We start from the raw sequence: 16,669 nt of genomic DNA on the forward strand, positions 1-16,669 counted from the left end.
AACTTGCATGGTTGTATTTATAAAGCATAAACATAAAATTATCATAATATAAAATTAGTACTAACTAGTAAATCCTCTGAACTACGAGACTTCACAAACTCTTTCCAAACTTTTTTGTCAAGAAAATTATATCTCAACCAGAGATGCTCAAAATTAGGCTTAGGATCCCTAATGTAGTCACGCGTGAGTCATGACTAAAGCCCCTCCAACACATGCCATCATAAGTGATCCACTTTTTTTAAACTTATCATCTTCGGAAAACTCAAACGTCAACTACAACTACATCAATAAGTATGTATTAGTAATTATAGAAAGTAATATCGAATCGATGAAAATTAAAATTAGTACCAATATGTTTTTCCATATCCTCTCTTTCACATCCTATGGTGCTTCTTTCTAATCATTTATCAATATACTGACTTTGCTACGTCCAATGAACGCAACATAACCCTTAAAAAGCGAAGAATAAGGACCATCAAATATCGAATATACGTCATTAAACTTGATAGGTCATTCGTTACTCGAGTTGTAGATTTTTGTTAATTTAGCCATCATTGTGACACCTCTTTGTTTTCTTTTCTATTTTCCATGTATAGTTTGAGAATCATTTGTACAAGTTTCATTTGTATAAGTTTCGTCGCTACTAGATGAAGAAGATTTCATCTATCTTAAAAAATAACAATAAAATATTAATTCAATCTCTTAATCAAACAGATGTGATCATACACATTCAACAACAACATAACATTCAAGAACAAAAAAAAACATAAATAACAAACTTTTTTTATACATATGGACATATTTGTTTTTATGGACATGTAAACCAAAAAGAAGAAAATAATTTGATCCACATATAACCATGAATACAAATATGTCTAATACACGTTCAACAAATGACAACAACAACAATAACAACAACAATAACAACAACAACAACAACAACAACAAAAACAACAACAACAATATTAGGGATCCTAAGCAAGCAAACATGTCTATATAGATTTTGGAACCTCAAACCATCCAATTTGTTTAGATATAGATGCTAAGATGTGGAACTCTTTTCATACAATTGGTCAACATACAACCATGGATACAACAACAATATATGGGCATATTTGTTTTTATGGACATGTAAACCATGAACAACATAAACATTCAAGAACAACAACAACAACAAAAAACATTCAAAATAAACATGAACAAAAACATTCAAGAACAATAAGTAACCAAGAACAACAACAACCATGAACAACAACATCCATAAACATATAATTGGTCAACATATAACCATGAACAACAACAAAATAAACATGTTATCTGACGTTGGTTGAAAAATGGTTGTTTCGTTTCTCAACGATGAATGTTAGGGTTAAAAATGATTTCACTAATGAAAATAAAAAATGGCATTTGAAGAGACATGCTAGATGTGGCAGATATTGTACAATTTTTTGAAGACTCTCAGTGATTAAATAACTTGATTTAAATGGTATAAGAATTCTTTTATTATCTAATCTCATTAGTTTCTTCAAATATAATTTCCTTTATATATATATATATATATATATATATATATATATATATATATATATATATATATATATATATATATATATATATATATATATATATATATATATATATATATATATAAAATTAGGTCACCATAGATTGATTTTTTATTAGAAAAAATCAACATAGATAAAATAAAAAAACCAATAACAAATACAAAAAATATAATGTTTTTCAATCAGAAGAAAAAATCGTAATCATTGTCTAATGACAACAAGTGAATAATATTATGCAGAAATTATTACAACACATAAAGTATACTCAATTATCCAAATACTTTGATATACTCATACTCTTCATGAAAAATATTTATTTATCTTTCACAATACTCTAATACAAGAATACACGAGAAAAGAGAAAAAAAAGTCAAATACAAATTTAAATTGATTTTGACTAATGTATAAAGAAAACACTAAAGGATAAAATTTTAATGTTTTTAAAATGAAACTCGTGAGAAAAGAGAAACACATAATATTTAGAGTATGATTTAAAAAAAAGTTTATTTATCAAAATATAACTCTTGCTAAGAGAAATAGAGAAGAACAACAAATTTATATAATGTTTCGGTATATCAACCGATTTATTTTCCAAACATGGATTAACCTAGTCTTGCCAAAAAAATACAATCAATAAAAATTATTTGATCATACTTAAATTACAATAGTGTATTTCTACTCCTTTTCCCTTCAAATTTCTTATTTTAGTTTATATTTTCTTTTTCCCTCTTGCTTAAAGAAACCAAACTCCAAATATTTTTCATTCTAACCTTATGTGATAAAACATAACACTCACACAATAGTCATACAATAAAAACATAATGAATTGAACACTTTATGTTCATATAATTTTCAATCTTTCATGCCAATCTAAATTTAATCTTCTCGCAAACTCTTCCACCTCTCTACATAAACAAAAACATATTTTGTTATTATAAAATATTAAAAAGAGAAAAACAATAAGTGCATGTAATAAGGATGTAAAAATATCGGATTTTAATAAAGTTTGTAGTTTTTTTTTATAAATAAAATATTAATATATATCTAACCTGTCGATACTCTCTTTTAATATAGGATCAAAGTCATCAATAAAATCATCTTCCATAAATTCAGTATTTAGTGATAAATTAGTATTATGAGTATCTTGCATCTGTGAAGGATTGCTTGAAGAAACCTGTAAATCCTTGTCAAAATTGTCGTTATAAAATATACATTGAATAATTTTAAATTCTAAAACATATTCAAAATATATTAAATTGCGAGAAACATAATATTTTTAAAACAAATAATAATTTAAGAAAATATGTATATATGAAAACAATAAATGGTAGATTCTAACCTTATCAGAATTTTGATTCATATTTTTTGAGGGAACTTTTGATTTATCTTTCTTCCTCCTCTTATTCTTCTTCTTTTTATTCTTCTTACTCATTCCTTTCTCTATCAAATCATTATACATATATTCTCAATATGATAATACTACAAATATTATGATTAAAGTTAACATGCAAAATGGTAAGGGTTGAAAACATAACATACCTTCACTTGTGTCATTAATAAATGAAAGTATATCATCAATAGAAGGTTCCTCATAAAGTTTCTCCCCAAACTCATCATCCTGAAACACATGAAACTATTTTGTTAGATTTGAAATAAAGAGTAATAAGAACCTTTTCATATAAAATATTATATGAAATTTAAATATTTAAGAACCAACATTTAGATTTTCTCTATCATCATGCACCTTAGTGAGATAATCTTGTATATATAATGTTTCACGAATATCATCATGAGTTTTTCCTTTAAAATGTCCAGCAAGTGATTTACGAGTCAGGTAGAGCAAATGCTTAAATTGAAGTTTCTCAGCAGCAATTTCCAAGTCACGTAATGTCATTTTATCAGCATGAGCCATTATCTCATCAAAACTTGTACGCTCCTACAATAGTAGCAATAAAAAAATTAGACTTGAAGTTAAATAATCATAAACAAATTAATAAAACAACTTAATGATATCGATATCAAAATTTAAATTTTCAACACTTAACGACTGAATTAGACACATATTTAAAGAAGTATGTATAATAATATATCACACAAGAGTTTATTGCATACCTTATTAGGACACCCCTTTATATGGATGAATTGAAAATAATCAAGTATGTGACCTAATATTTTAGTAGTGACACAGTCTGGAAGAGATATTGCACAATCTCTTGAAGTCCCTTTGTGATTTACAACAACTTCATCGTAAATTATGGGGCTGTATGTGATAATTGATACATCTACTCGTTGGATAGACCCGTCCATAGTTTCCAGCCAGATGTAAGGTTTAACCTAAGAATTATAAATTTAAAAAACTATATTAGCAAACAAAGAAGTCATACTTACATACACCAACGTATACCCTGACTTTATGCCCTATACCCTGAATTTCAAAACTAGTTGATTCATGTGATAATATAATGAAACTTAAGATTTAACTAAATAGATGTATAATACCAAAAAGAAAGATTCAAACAAGTACATAGTGTTGGTGCACAAGGAAGAAGATAAAGAAGATGAAGATGGAAGAGAGAGAGAAATTTATAATTGAATTGTAATTAACTTTCTAGCAGAATTGATTACAAAGATCTTATACAAATTGAACTAATTTTTTGCCTATATACACAAGTCCAAGCTAAACGTAATCTAAATGAAAAACCAACTCTAAATGAGTCTGAATTTGGATTATATTCCAACACAATCATTTAATCCACATTCAATACTAAAATCAATAACACCAATTTCATTCATTAAATGAATAAAGTGTTCGGTCTTGATTGTTTTGGTCAGAACATCAGTCATCTACTTCTGAGTGCTACAATGAATAACTTCAAGTACTCCATTCTGAATCTGGTTTCACAAAAATTGAATTCGTGCCAATGTGTTTGCTTCTTCCATGCAGCATTATTCTTGGTAAGGCCCATAGATGATTTGTTGTCAATCATCAACTTCACATGCTTGCTCACCTTGATCTTCATATCCTGCAACAAGTTCAGAATCAAAACAGCTTGGCAAGCAGACAAAGCACATGCAATGTACTCAGCTTCACAGGTTGACAATGCAACCACTAGTTATTTCTTGGAGCACCAAGAAATGGGACCTCCCAAATACTTAAAGAAATATTCAGAAGTACTTCTTATGTCAACTCTGTCTCCACACCAATCAGATTCTTAATAGAATATCAACTCTAAATCAGATTCAACATCAGAAGGGAACAACCAGACTTCAGAGTCCCTTTAATATACCTCAGTATCCTGACAACATCTTGGTAATGTGACGACCTTGATTTGTTCATAAACCTACTCAACATTCCAACTGCATAGCAAATGTCAGGTTTGGTATTGCAGATATATCTCAAGGAGTCCACCAACTGCTTAAAATTGTAGCATCTACATCAACATCTTCAACATTAGAATCTCCCTTGTGATTTGTTTCATCAAGTGTGATTGCAAACTTGCAATTTGTTAGCTCAAATCTCTTCAGAAGCTCAAGTGCATACGTTAACTGATGAAAAATTATACCTTTATCAGAGTACAAAATCTCCATCCCTAGAAAATATACCATCTTCATCTCAAACTCATTCATCATCACATTCTTGAATTTAACTATCTTATTTGAACAACTCTTTGTTAGTAATATGTTATCAACATAGAGACACACTAGAATCCTTGATGCTTGAAAAATGAATCAATTTTCAAATTTTAGACTATAGGAGCTGGTTTCAGCCTATACAAGGCTTTATGCAACTTGTACACCATCCATTCCTGATTCTTTTTTACAAATCCAAGAGGTTGTGACACATAAACTTCCTCTTGTAAAGTACCATTCAGAAATGCAGATTTCACATCTAAATGCATCAAAGGCAAATTTCTATTAGCAACTATAACAATCACCAATCTAATTGTTTCATGTGTTAGCTACATGAGCAAACACCTCAAAGTAATCTAATCCAGATTTCTATAGAAATCCTCTGGCTACTAACCTTGCTTTGTGTTTGCCAATTGATCCATCTAGCTTCAATTTCAACTTGTAAACCCATCTCACATTGATGATTTTCTTGTTCTTTGGAAGCTCAGTCAACTCTCAAGTCTTGTTTCTTTCTACAGCCTCAAGTTCTTCTTTCACGACCTTCAGCCATACTTTCTTCTTGAGAGCTTCTTTAGTACTGACTGGTTCAGAGTCTACCAACATGGCACACTGAATGACTTCTACTTCAGAGACTATCTTAGTATCTTGCAACAAGTCAACCTCTACAAATCTTCTTGGTATTCTTCTGATTCTTTATGGTCCATGAACTTGTTCAAAATCTTCTTCAGATGATGCAATAATATCATATGTTGGACTACCTTCAGAGGTTGGGCCACCTTCATAGGCATGACCATCTTCAAAGGCATGATTACCACCGGAGTCTGGATCACCATCAAAATGTGAATCAGATTCACCTTCAGAGTCAGGTTCGCCTTCAGAATCTCCTTCAGCATCAGAGTAACCTTCAAACTCTGACTCATCTTTAGACTCAGAGGCAGAATCTCCTTCAGAGGCAGATTCTCTTTCAAAGTCTGAAATATCTCCAAAAGTTAACTCAAGTGTTAACACTGCACTAGAGTTAGATTGAGACTTGTTCCATTCCCACACTTGTGTTTCTTTCACAATAACATTTATTCTAAATTTAACTTTGTTAATGGTAGGACAATATATCTTATAAGCACCTGTATTGAGACACCATACAAGCAACATGACTCTACTTTTGTTATCCAAATTCCTTCTTCTAGCATCTAGTACACATTTATAACAAATAAAACCAAACACCTTCAGATGGCTCACATTTTGCTTATCTCCAGTCCACTTCTCAAAAGGAACAAAATTCCTTTAGTTTCTTGGTTGAACACTTATTGAGCACATATGTTGCAGTGGCAAAAGCTTCTCCCCACAAGGTGTGAAAGAGCTTCTTCTCCTTCAGCACCTTCTGCACTAAGGCATTTAGTTTCAGTTGTTTCCACATTCAACTTGAATGTTTTGTTACCTTCCTATTCAGACTGCATAATCAACTTCTGATCAAAATCATACAACTTCAAGATATTTTCCTTCATAGTAACGGAGAAACCTTTCTCAATTAGCTGACCTACATACCAAACATCCTTAATCATAACAGTTTTTCCATTATTCACTATGACCTTGACATTTCCCATTCCTTCAGCATTCAGACTTATCATCAATACATCTAATCTTTGTCATCTTTGTCATCTTCATATACCACCAATCTACCAAATATCCACTATCAGATTCATAAGCCATCAATATCACAGGTTCACATCAGACTCCCCTCTGGCTATGTTTGCTTCTTCTGATTTCCTTTCTTTGTTTGACCAACAGTCTGCAGCAAAGTGACCAAACTTATTTTAGTAGTAGCATTGAACCTTCTTTTTATCAAATGTCTAATTTCCATTCTGATGTTTCTTCTCATCAAAGTTGGAGGCTTCTAACTTCTGACAACCATCATGTCTCTTTTTGGCCTCTGACCAAGACTGCTTCTGATTCTTCTTACCAAAAGATGCTTTCAGAGCCTGCTCTACCACTCTTTCAGAGTTTCTCTCAGTCAGACACAACTCTTGTGCCTCTAGACTACTATACAACTCTTTAATTCTCATGGTGCTAAGGTCCTTAGAGTGTTCAATTGCTACAATAATGTAATCAAACTGAGGAGTAAGTGATCTCTGAATATTTTCAATGATTACTTGTTCAGAGAGAGTATCTCCATAAGATTTCATCTCATTTATGATCATACTACTTTCATAGAGACTGGAGCTTCACCTTCTTCACTGATGCATCACCACCATAGACACATACTAGTGTGTCCCATGCAACCTTCGTTGTTGTTGAATCAACGATCTTCTCAGACACATTCAAATCCATACAATAATGGATATATAGCTTAGCCTTATGATCTTTCTTCCTCATCTCTTTATATGTGTTTCTTTGTGCTTTAGTTGCATATGTTGCATAACCGTCATTGACGAAATCAATAACATCTTGAGCGCAAACAACACACTTATCTGAATCATCCATCGATTTCAATTCTTTCCAACAAAGATTGGAAGCTTTGTGTTCAGACTACTGTTTCCACTGTTCATCTTCGTTCTTGTGCAAAATCACTCAAATCTCACTAAAACTTGTGTTTCTCAATCCCTAATAATCAAGAAATGTGATTTTGTTTCCATTTTGAACTTCAATTCACTGTAAATTTTAGAAACAAAATCAATCACACATGTCTCACATATACTCATGTTTTCCAATCTGAATCTGAACTAGGACTCTAGATACTAATTATTGGTGCACAAGATTGAAGATGAAGATGGAAGAGAGAGAAAAATCTATAACTGATTTATAGCTAGCTTTCTAACAGAATTGATTACAAAGATCTTATACAAACCGAACTAAGTTTTTGCTTATATACACAAGTCCAAGCTAAATATAATCTAAATGCAAAATCAAATTAACTCTAAATGAAACAAAATCTGAATTTGAATTACATTCTAACACATAGAAAACAAATAAACTTTATCATATAACAATAATAATAATAATAATAATAATAATAATAATAATAATAATAATAATAATAAATAAAAAATAAAAAAAATAAAGTGTCATACTATATATACCTTAATTTGCCCAAATTTCATACCACCTTTAGACATTTGAAACATTATATAGCTTTTGCAAGTCCTTAACCTAACCATAAAATAAAAGTTGTAAATAACTAGTCAATAATAAAAAATGAAAAAAAAAACATTAAAATTGCTTTTTCACAATTCTATATCATCTAATTTGTATAATCAAAGTGGAGAACTAAAAACTCTTATATTATAATATGAAATCGAAATAAAAAAAAAATACACGAGGCAAACACACCTTTACAAATTATATATTTACTCCCAAAAAATATTATAACAATACCAAAATTAATAACTTGGAATAATTAGCAATAAAATAAATCATTATACAACAACTTTATACAGTATACTATTAAATAATAAAATATATAAATAATAATAATAATAATAATAATAATAATAATAATAATAATAAACTATACATTAAAATATTCTCATAAATATTATTAACTATTTTAATTAATATTTACTTAAATAGAAACTGTAAGCAAATTAATCGACTTTTGACCGAACTAAAATGTTTATTGTAAACAATTTATATTTTTTAATATTTAAAGCATGCAATTTTAGTTCTATAATTCAAAAGAAAAGAATTTTTTACCATTTAAAAAAAACATAATAAAGAAAAAAGAAATCGGGGTACAAGAATTACCGAAACAATGCACTACCGCAGAAAATTATATAAAATATATCTGAATAAAATCATAAGAAACCAAACGGATACTAATCTAACTAAATCATTTTTAAAATAAAGTCATGAACATAATTTCGATACTATATCATTTATTTCAATATCAATAACTAAATATATATGCATAAAAATATATATTTCCATACTATATCATTTATAAGAAAAAAGTAATAAATATATGCATAAAAATAGGTTTTTTAAATGTTTACATTTTCAATATAAAATCATTTTTCAAAGAAAACAATAATTTTATAAATTAAAATAAAAACAACCAATTGATTTTAAAGGCTATATTACTAATCAAGAAATAATATATATATAAAGTCATGTTTGACTAATATATATATATAAAGTCATGTTTGACTAATTTAAAAGAAATTCACGACCATAATAAAATATATAATAATATTCATATTAATATCCTAAAAAATAATGATATTAATACCAAAATAATAATAATAATAATAATAATAATAATAATAATAATAATAATAATAATTAAATTTCTATTTGCCATATGTATTCACGTTGACCAAATAAACTCAGAAATTAGATAAATGCATTGTATCAAAATAAATAGATTAAAGGAAATAATAATTTTATGAAATAAATTAAAAATAGCCAGATATATTTTTTTCCCATGTTTTTAAAATAAAACAGAGTTTCAAAATGTAAGCTAAAGAGATTTATGGATGAAAGCAATTTCTTTGTTAAAAAATATTTTATGCTAAGAGATTTTAAAAAATAATAATAAACAACAACAAAAAAAAGTTTTAAGATCGTAAGATCAATAATTTTCTCAAACATATAAGGCGTTTAAAACAACCAACATGAGTAGCGTACACGAAACATTTCAACTTATCATTTTACCATTATTTATAATTTCTGAGTTCTTTTACTTACCTTCTTATAACTTTTTGTGATTATTTGCTTGTAGATCTACACACAAAAAATGCACCTTTCTTTGTTCCTAGTTTCAAAGAAAAGTTTTACAACATTAAAAATTAAAAATGATGAGTAAGGCTATGTCATGAATGTTAGAAAATCAAGAATGAAGGAAATAAGAAATAGATGAGTTGAGAAATGAATTCCACTTCTTACCCGAGGAGACGGGTAGTTTTATGTTTTGAAATTTTGATAGAAATTTGAAAGTAGTTTAAATAGGTAGGTTAAATTTAATAAAAATAAAATAAAACACAAATATGTCCATTTGATAGGCAGCCCAAGCCCATTTCAAAATAATTTTAATTAATTAATATATATATATATATATATATATATATATATATATATATATATATATATATATATATATATATATTCTAGACGAACTATATCAATCCCGACCGACCGTTCTTCAGAAGTTGTAACCCTTCTAGAATATTTTTAATACATGAAAACTACCATGCATATAATAAGTATAAAGGATTCAAACTCTGAATACATCCAACGACTCTCCATAATTCAAGTCTAATAAATAGCAAGTCGTTATTTTCTCTTCAATATATATAGAGAGCACGTCAATTCACGTACTCAGTTTCAAATTCAATTTCAATTCACTCTTTTCTCTCGCGTACTGACTTGAGCATTGGAGTGATAACCTTGCAGACTAGTATCATCTCCATTGTATCGAAAGCTCTACCCCATCGCTATCACCGATCCTTAATCTATTTTTGGTTCAAATACGGGACAATGACACCGTCTGTGGGAATCAACTTTTGATTCCCGCAGTTTCTACCATCTCACGTTCGTTCTCCAATTCGTCAATTTGAAACCTTACCAGTTCACCAAATTAAGAGCTCTCGATATGAGACCTTACCAATTCGTCAATTTAAAACCTTGGAGTGTATAGAGTTTAAATCTACTACAATGGACTTAATCAAGTGAAATAGAGCTTCATCATTAGGAGGATGAAACTCACAGTTCAAAATGAGGATTGATTTTGCAGGGAGGAACTTCAAAATTTGAGACTTTTCTTTGTATCTCCTTCTGCCTCCTTAACATTTTGGAATTAGTTAGGCTTTATAGTGTAGGAATTAGGGTTAAGGTGAGTGTGTGAGTGCGATATTTTGTGAGAAGATGATCCAAAACTCGTGTGAGATTAGAGGACTTTTAATGGATAAGGATAAGTGAGGGATGTGAGCCGTTATTGGGAAGGAAATTGAGAGATTTGGCCCCTGATTTTGTGGAATGGAGAGGAAAGGATCCAAGGGTTGTTTGTGTACCCCGTGCAATGTTGCTTTGCTGTCATTTTCATGTAATTATGTACTTCCTTGTGTAAATGGTAATTGAATTTGAATAAATTTTCCTCTTATTATTTCTTGTTCTTCTTTTTAACTTCAAATTTCAAACTCCATTACTTAAAATTCATGTTAACTCTAATGCTTTGGTATATGAACTAAATCACGGAAACAAATGGAGTGATAAATTATTAATTGAGTAATGTTGGATGATCACTTAAATTGAATTTGGAATTGGATGTAATTAGATAAATGAATTAATTGAGGATGATTTGTAATGAATAATGAAGAAGTAAATTGAATTATAAGTAAGATAAATTTATAATTGAATGGATAATGACGTTCTTTTTATTATTTTGAATGCAATTCAATTTAGTGTCAATTTGTATTAGTTTATATGATGATGCATGATGAAGAAGTTCAAGTCAATTATATTTCTATATGCAAATGTATGATTGATCAATTTTTAGGATCAATTCATTTTTATGTTGATGCACATAAGTGTAGTGAGATTATGAAGCTCCTTAGTCATGCTAAGCTAGTGAAAGAATTTATAGTTAATCTACCAATTGGATTTAATAATGTTGGGAGTAAAGAATACATTAAGGTCTATGTTAGAGGTCATTGCTTTGTGTTCTCATCTAAAATCATAAACGAGTGTCTTGGTCGTGGAAGGCTGATAACTATTGTTCGTCTTCCCTATTTAAATATCATAGCTTGAGAAATTACATGTAATGTTCATGAGTACTGGCCTTCAAAATATATTCGGATAGATGCCAACCTCAGTGTGAAGAATGATATATTGTAAAAGATTGGAATGACTAATTAGGCTCCTTCTTCTTATGGATCATGTATCACCTTTTGTCTTTATGGTCTTATATACCAAGCAGGAACTCGTTCTACCTTTGATTTTGGAGAAATTGTATTTGATTAATTTATTAAACATTTTGAGTCTTATCTCGTTAAGTTTCCTATTGGTTCCCCTTCTTTGATATGTGTTATTTTGAATAATCAAAAGAATCATATTCTTACTTGTGATGATGAGGTTGGTGCTGCTATAAATGTGTTAAATTCTGGTTACAATCTATTTTTTGGGAAACATGTTATTGACATTTGGATCCTTACTATTGCCTCTATTAATGAAATTGGTTTGAGTTTTGATGAAGAAATGTTAGATGTTTATCCATTTTCATGGCCTGTGAGAAGCCACGTTCTCAAGGGTTTGATTTATGAGGAAAAGGTTCTATAATAGATCATTGTCACATCTACTGCAAGAAAGATTATGTGTGAAGGGATTATCAAAATATTGGCTCCTCAATTTGCTAGAACTTCTTTATCTCGACCTATTATTCCTGGTAATGAAAATGATGAAGCTCTTGTGGATCATTCTAAGAATGTATCCATCTTTGGAAAGGAAGATGATGATGCTAATATGAATGAAGTTTCCTTTGATAGTACCTCTGATACTTGTCACTTTTATTTATTTATTTTTTGGTTTTGATGATCGTTGTTGTGTGGATAAAATAATTGCTTAGTTTGGTTGGATATGTTCTTCGTCTGATGGTTATGATTTTGTAGACTTTTGATTTCTTGTTTGCTTTCCATTGACCCTTTTGAGGAAAATACAGAGAGAAAAAACACTTTTGTACTGAATTATGTTGTTGGTATCATGTGCATGATTTTATCTTTGCTAGACGTGTTCAATATTTTTTTCCCCTAAAAATATTCAAAGAGGAATTTGTTACTTCATAAGGATTGACTTATTTTTATCAAGGAAAATGTTAAGCGGGATATCTCAAAAGTTATTGAGACATCTTGGCTCGATCATCCACTAGTACTTTAATTTTGGAAAGATTTTGTGTAAAAAAGAATTATGTGCTCCAATTATGCGTGATTATTTTTAGAAAGATTTATTTTTTATTCAGAATTTACATTATTTGTTTTGAAAATATTTACTGTGGAAAATAATTAATTAGTAACAGAAGAGATTTAATTTATTAAATGTTGGATATGTTTTCAAAGAAAGATTTAATTTGCTGAATATTGGATATGCTTTGAAATCAAGATTTAATTTGTTGAAGATTGAATATGATTTCAAAGAAAGATTTTATTTGTTGAAGATTGAATATGCTTTCAAAGAAAGATTTAATTTGCTAAATATTGGATATATTTTGGATTTGTTTGTACTCTATTGGATTTTCTAGTTGGATTGTCATCTATATGTAAAGAGATCGGTTTCCCTTATGAAAAAACACACATTAGAGAATTCTCACATTCCGAGAGATTAACACTTCGAGTTTTGTAATGTGTTTTACTTGTGTACAACTATGTCATTTGTCATTCATTGCTACTTATGAGATATAGAGTTTTGGTCTGTATTCCTGAAATTTGTCACGTCTAAAATATTAATTCTTTTAAATATTTAGGAGAGTGTTTGAGTGCAATTGAGAGAATTTTAGATTCATAGGGAGCCTAAGTTCAAATGAGACTGTTGCGTTTGACTTCTTATAATCAAGGTCGTCCCTGTTCCACTTTTTAAATTAACCTTAAGAAAATATAGTAAAAAAATTGTATTTTATTAAAATAAGGCCCCTTATTTTGGAGGCCATGTGCAATGGGTTAGGTTGCACGGGCCCAAATCCGACCCTACTTATAATTAGTGAATTTCCTTTCCACTATTTACAATCCTCCAGACATATGTTACAATTATATCGAACTGTGTTATCAATTCCTAGTGTCTTCTATTTATTATATGTTTAATTCTCCATCGATTAATTCAGATAATCTTATTTTTTATCAAACAAAATTTAAACTCCCACAACCTCCGATACACTCACACTTCTGAAATAAATATTTAACTAAATCTCATAATACTCTAACGCAAGAGTATTAGAGAAAAAGAAAAAAAATCAAATACAAACTTAAAGTATTTTTTACTATTACAATATGTAATTAAGAACTAAATTTTATTATATAGCATTGGACTCCTTCTTTCTTTACAAAAACTAAGCGGTGTGAAATATATTCGACATTTATATTTTTAATCAATACCAACAAATATTTCAGACATTTTAATTTTGTCATATTTGTAGACATTGTCATGTATATATGTAATGCATCGCTTTCTAATATTAATCTGGGTGTTGTGAATTTTACCGATGTTTCCTCTTTTTACTTTTAGTAGAGTTTGTATTATTCTTAATCAATATACACTAATGAATATTTTTTTGTCAAAAATATTTTTTTATTAATGAGGTTTAAAAAGCGCACAAATTATGTTTTTCTCTCTCCTCTATTAAAAAAAATTATAAAAAAAAACTCAAAATGATTATATTATATTGAGCATAAAAATCCTTTTCAAAAAAAATTATACACAACCATAACTATAATATAAAAATAAAATACAATTCTTAAACAAACAAGTCTAACATTGATATAGTTAGTGCAAACTATTGGTAAGAATTGTAGTAATGTTATGGATGTAGTGTGTTTGGTATTTAGCTTATGAAAAATCAAAAGACTTGAAAAATACTACTATATGTTAAGACGAGGAAGGAAATTATAGGAAAGGTTTTCCATCAATTAAAGTTACCCATAATCCAACCATGCAATATAAGAATATTGAAGCAAGAAACCTCACTTTAATGATCTATTCAAATCAAAAAAGGAATTATTCTTAACCAAAAGAAAATTAAAGAATGAAAACCTCATCACAAATTCTTGCCACATAACCTTGTATTTGTATAAAAGGATTGAGTCACAATTCTTTTATCCATTCAATTCAATACATATTTTCATAACTTTTGGAAATTGAAAAATCTCAAGGTTAAAAAGAAAAGAAAAGCCACTAGTCATCCATCATCTTCCATGGAAACCAAGGCTAATGAAGATAGTAGCAAACGTTTGTATGAAGATTTTGAACCTTATTGTAAATGGCTAACAAATGAAGGACAAAAGATCCTTGAGGTTGATTTGAAAGGTATAGATCCTTGACTATATACTTTCGTTAGTATTTTATTTTCATATGCAATTTATATTTGAAAAATAATAATTTATATCCTCTAAAATCATAGGCATCATATTGTGACTTTTACTTGTGTTGGCTAGTATAGAATAAGATTTTTAGAGAAGAGAATAAAGAGAACTATTTTATTTTATTTTAAATAACTTTTTAATTATTTTTTTAATATTAATAATATTATTTATAATATAGATTGAATTTTAAAAATTTATTTAATTTTTTAAAATATCTCTCTGATACAGTTTTTGAATTTTTCTATTTTAAATAAATTTTGTATTATAAAAAGAATTCTTTATTTAAGTTGGGGGCTATTATTTTTTATTATTATACCTACAGTTCTCCTCTCTTATCAAATTTCGTAAACAAAATTTAAAGAATTTTAGTCCTTTTATCTATTTTGAAATTAACTATATAATCTTCCTTAAAAAAGTAAATAATATATTAGAATTAATTTTTTTAAACTTTTCTTGTAACTTTAAGGCTTGGAGTTTTGGTTAACTAATTCTATAAAAAAATTTACAATAATTTAAGGCTTGGAGTTTTTGTTAATGTTAGAATAACTGATTACATTTTAAGGACATCAACCTCAAAATCTTATCTAACTTGATATGTATATAACAAAAATGTTAGAAATTAAAATTGAAAAATAAAATAACAAAAAAGAAAAGCACCATTGATTCATTTAACATATAAATAATATTAGTATTATGGTATGATGATATTTTTTTTCTTGAATCTATGAAGGTTTCAAAAAAGAGCAACTTAAGGTTCAAACCAACAATAAAGGGGTTCTAAAAATTTATGGAGAAAAACCTCAAAGTGCATCTAGTAAGAAATGGAGTCGTTTCCATAAAGAAATTAGGGTTTCAAAAGATTGTGATGTGAGTGGGATTCAAGCAAAATTTTCTCAAGGAATTCTTTCTATTGTGTTGCCAAAAAGTGAAGCAACTCAACATGCCAAAGATGTTGCAACCATAGAGAAACATTCATTATGGGGGGTGCAAAAGAGGAAAAGAATAACCATTCAAATTGTGCTTGGAATAGTGGCAGTGGTTGCACTAGGAACTTATGTGGCAAGAATGTTAGAAAATAAACAGCATTATGATGCATTTGAGAAGGTTAATGATGTGAATATTTAATTTGAACATGATGCAATAAGTCAAATAAGATCATGCAAAATTTGAAAATAAGCTATATATATTTGCTTTATTTACTATGGTGATAATGAGAAAGTGAGCAAGGTGAATTTGCTTTACATATTCTTCTAACATGCTATCTTTGAAGAAAAGTAAAGTATAAAAAAAGTCCTTTCATTTAAGTTCTGGTTTGGAGTTAATCTCCTGTCCTTCAATTCTTTTATGTGGTTGTCATGCCATTCATTGGAATTGATTATATTAAAAAAAAAGTAAAAAAATAATAATTTAACATTGTTATAG

The 16,669-nt window shown here is 28.6% G+C and overlaps 2 protein-coding genes across 2 annotated transcripts; one reads left to right on the top strand and one right to left on the bottom strand.

The window, feature by feature from the left end:
- Positions 1–2,788: 2,788 nt before the first annotated feature.
- Positions 2,789–6,902, bottom strand: LOC127104554 (uncharacterized). Its single transcript, XM_051041739.1, has 7 exons — positions 6,827–6,902; positions 5,904–6,382; positions 3,678–3,899; positions 3,310–3,501; positions 3,105–3,183; positions 2,885–3,005; positions 2,789–2,795 (listed from the first exon to the last, which is right to left on the bottom strand). Exons 1-7 carry the CDS (start codon positions 6,900–6,902, stop codon positions 2,789–2,791), a joined length of 1,176 nt encoding a protein of 391 aa, XP_050897696.1.
- An 8,076-nt stretch (positions 6,903–14,978) lies between these two features.
- LOC127132664 (inactive protein RESTRICTED TEV MOVEMENT 2) lies at positions 14,979–16,446 on the top strand. Its single transcript, XM_051061627.1, has 2 exons — positions 14,979–15,191; positions 15,978–16,446. Exons 1-2 carry the CDS (start codon positions 15,080–15,082, stop codon positions 16,370–16,372), a joined length of 507 nt encoding a protein of 168 aa, XP_050917584.1. The 5' UTR covers positions 14,979–15,079; the 3' UTR covers positions 16,373–16,446.
- Positions 16,447–16,669: the final 223 nt, after the last annotated feature.

The sequence above is a fragment of the Lathyrus oleraceus genome, chromosome 1 (assembly GCF_024323335.1).
Source record: "Lathyrus oleraceus cultivar Zhongwan6 chromosome 1, CAAS_Psat_ZW6_1.0, whole genome shotgun sequence".
Taxonomy (NCBI): Eukaryota; Viridiplantae; Streptophyta; class Magnoliopsida; order Fabales; family Fabaceae; genus Lathyrus; species Lathyrus oleraceus.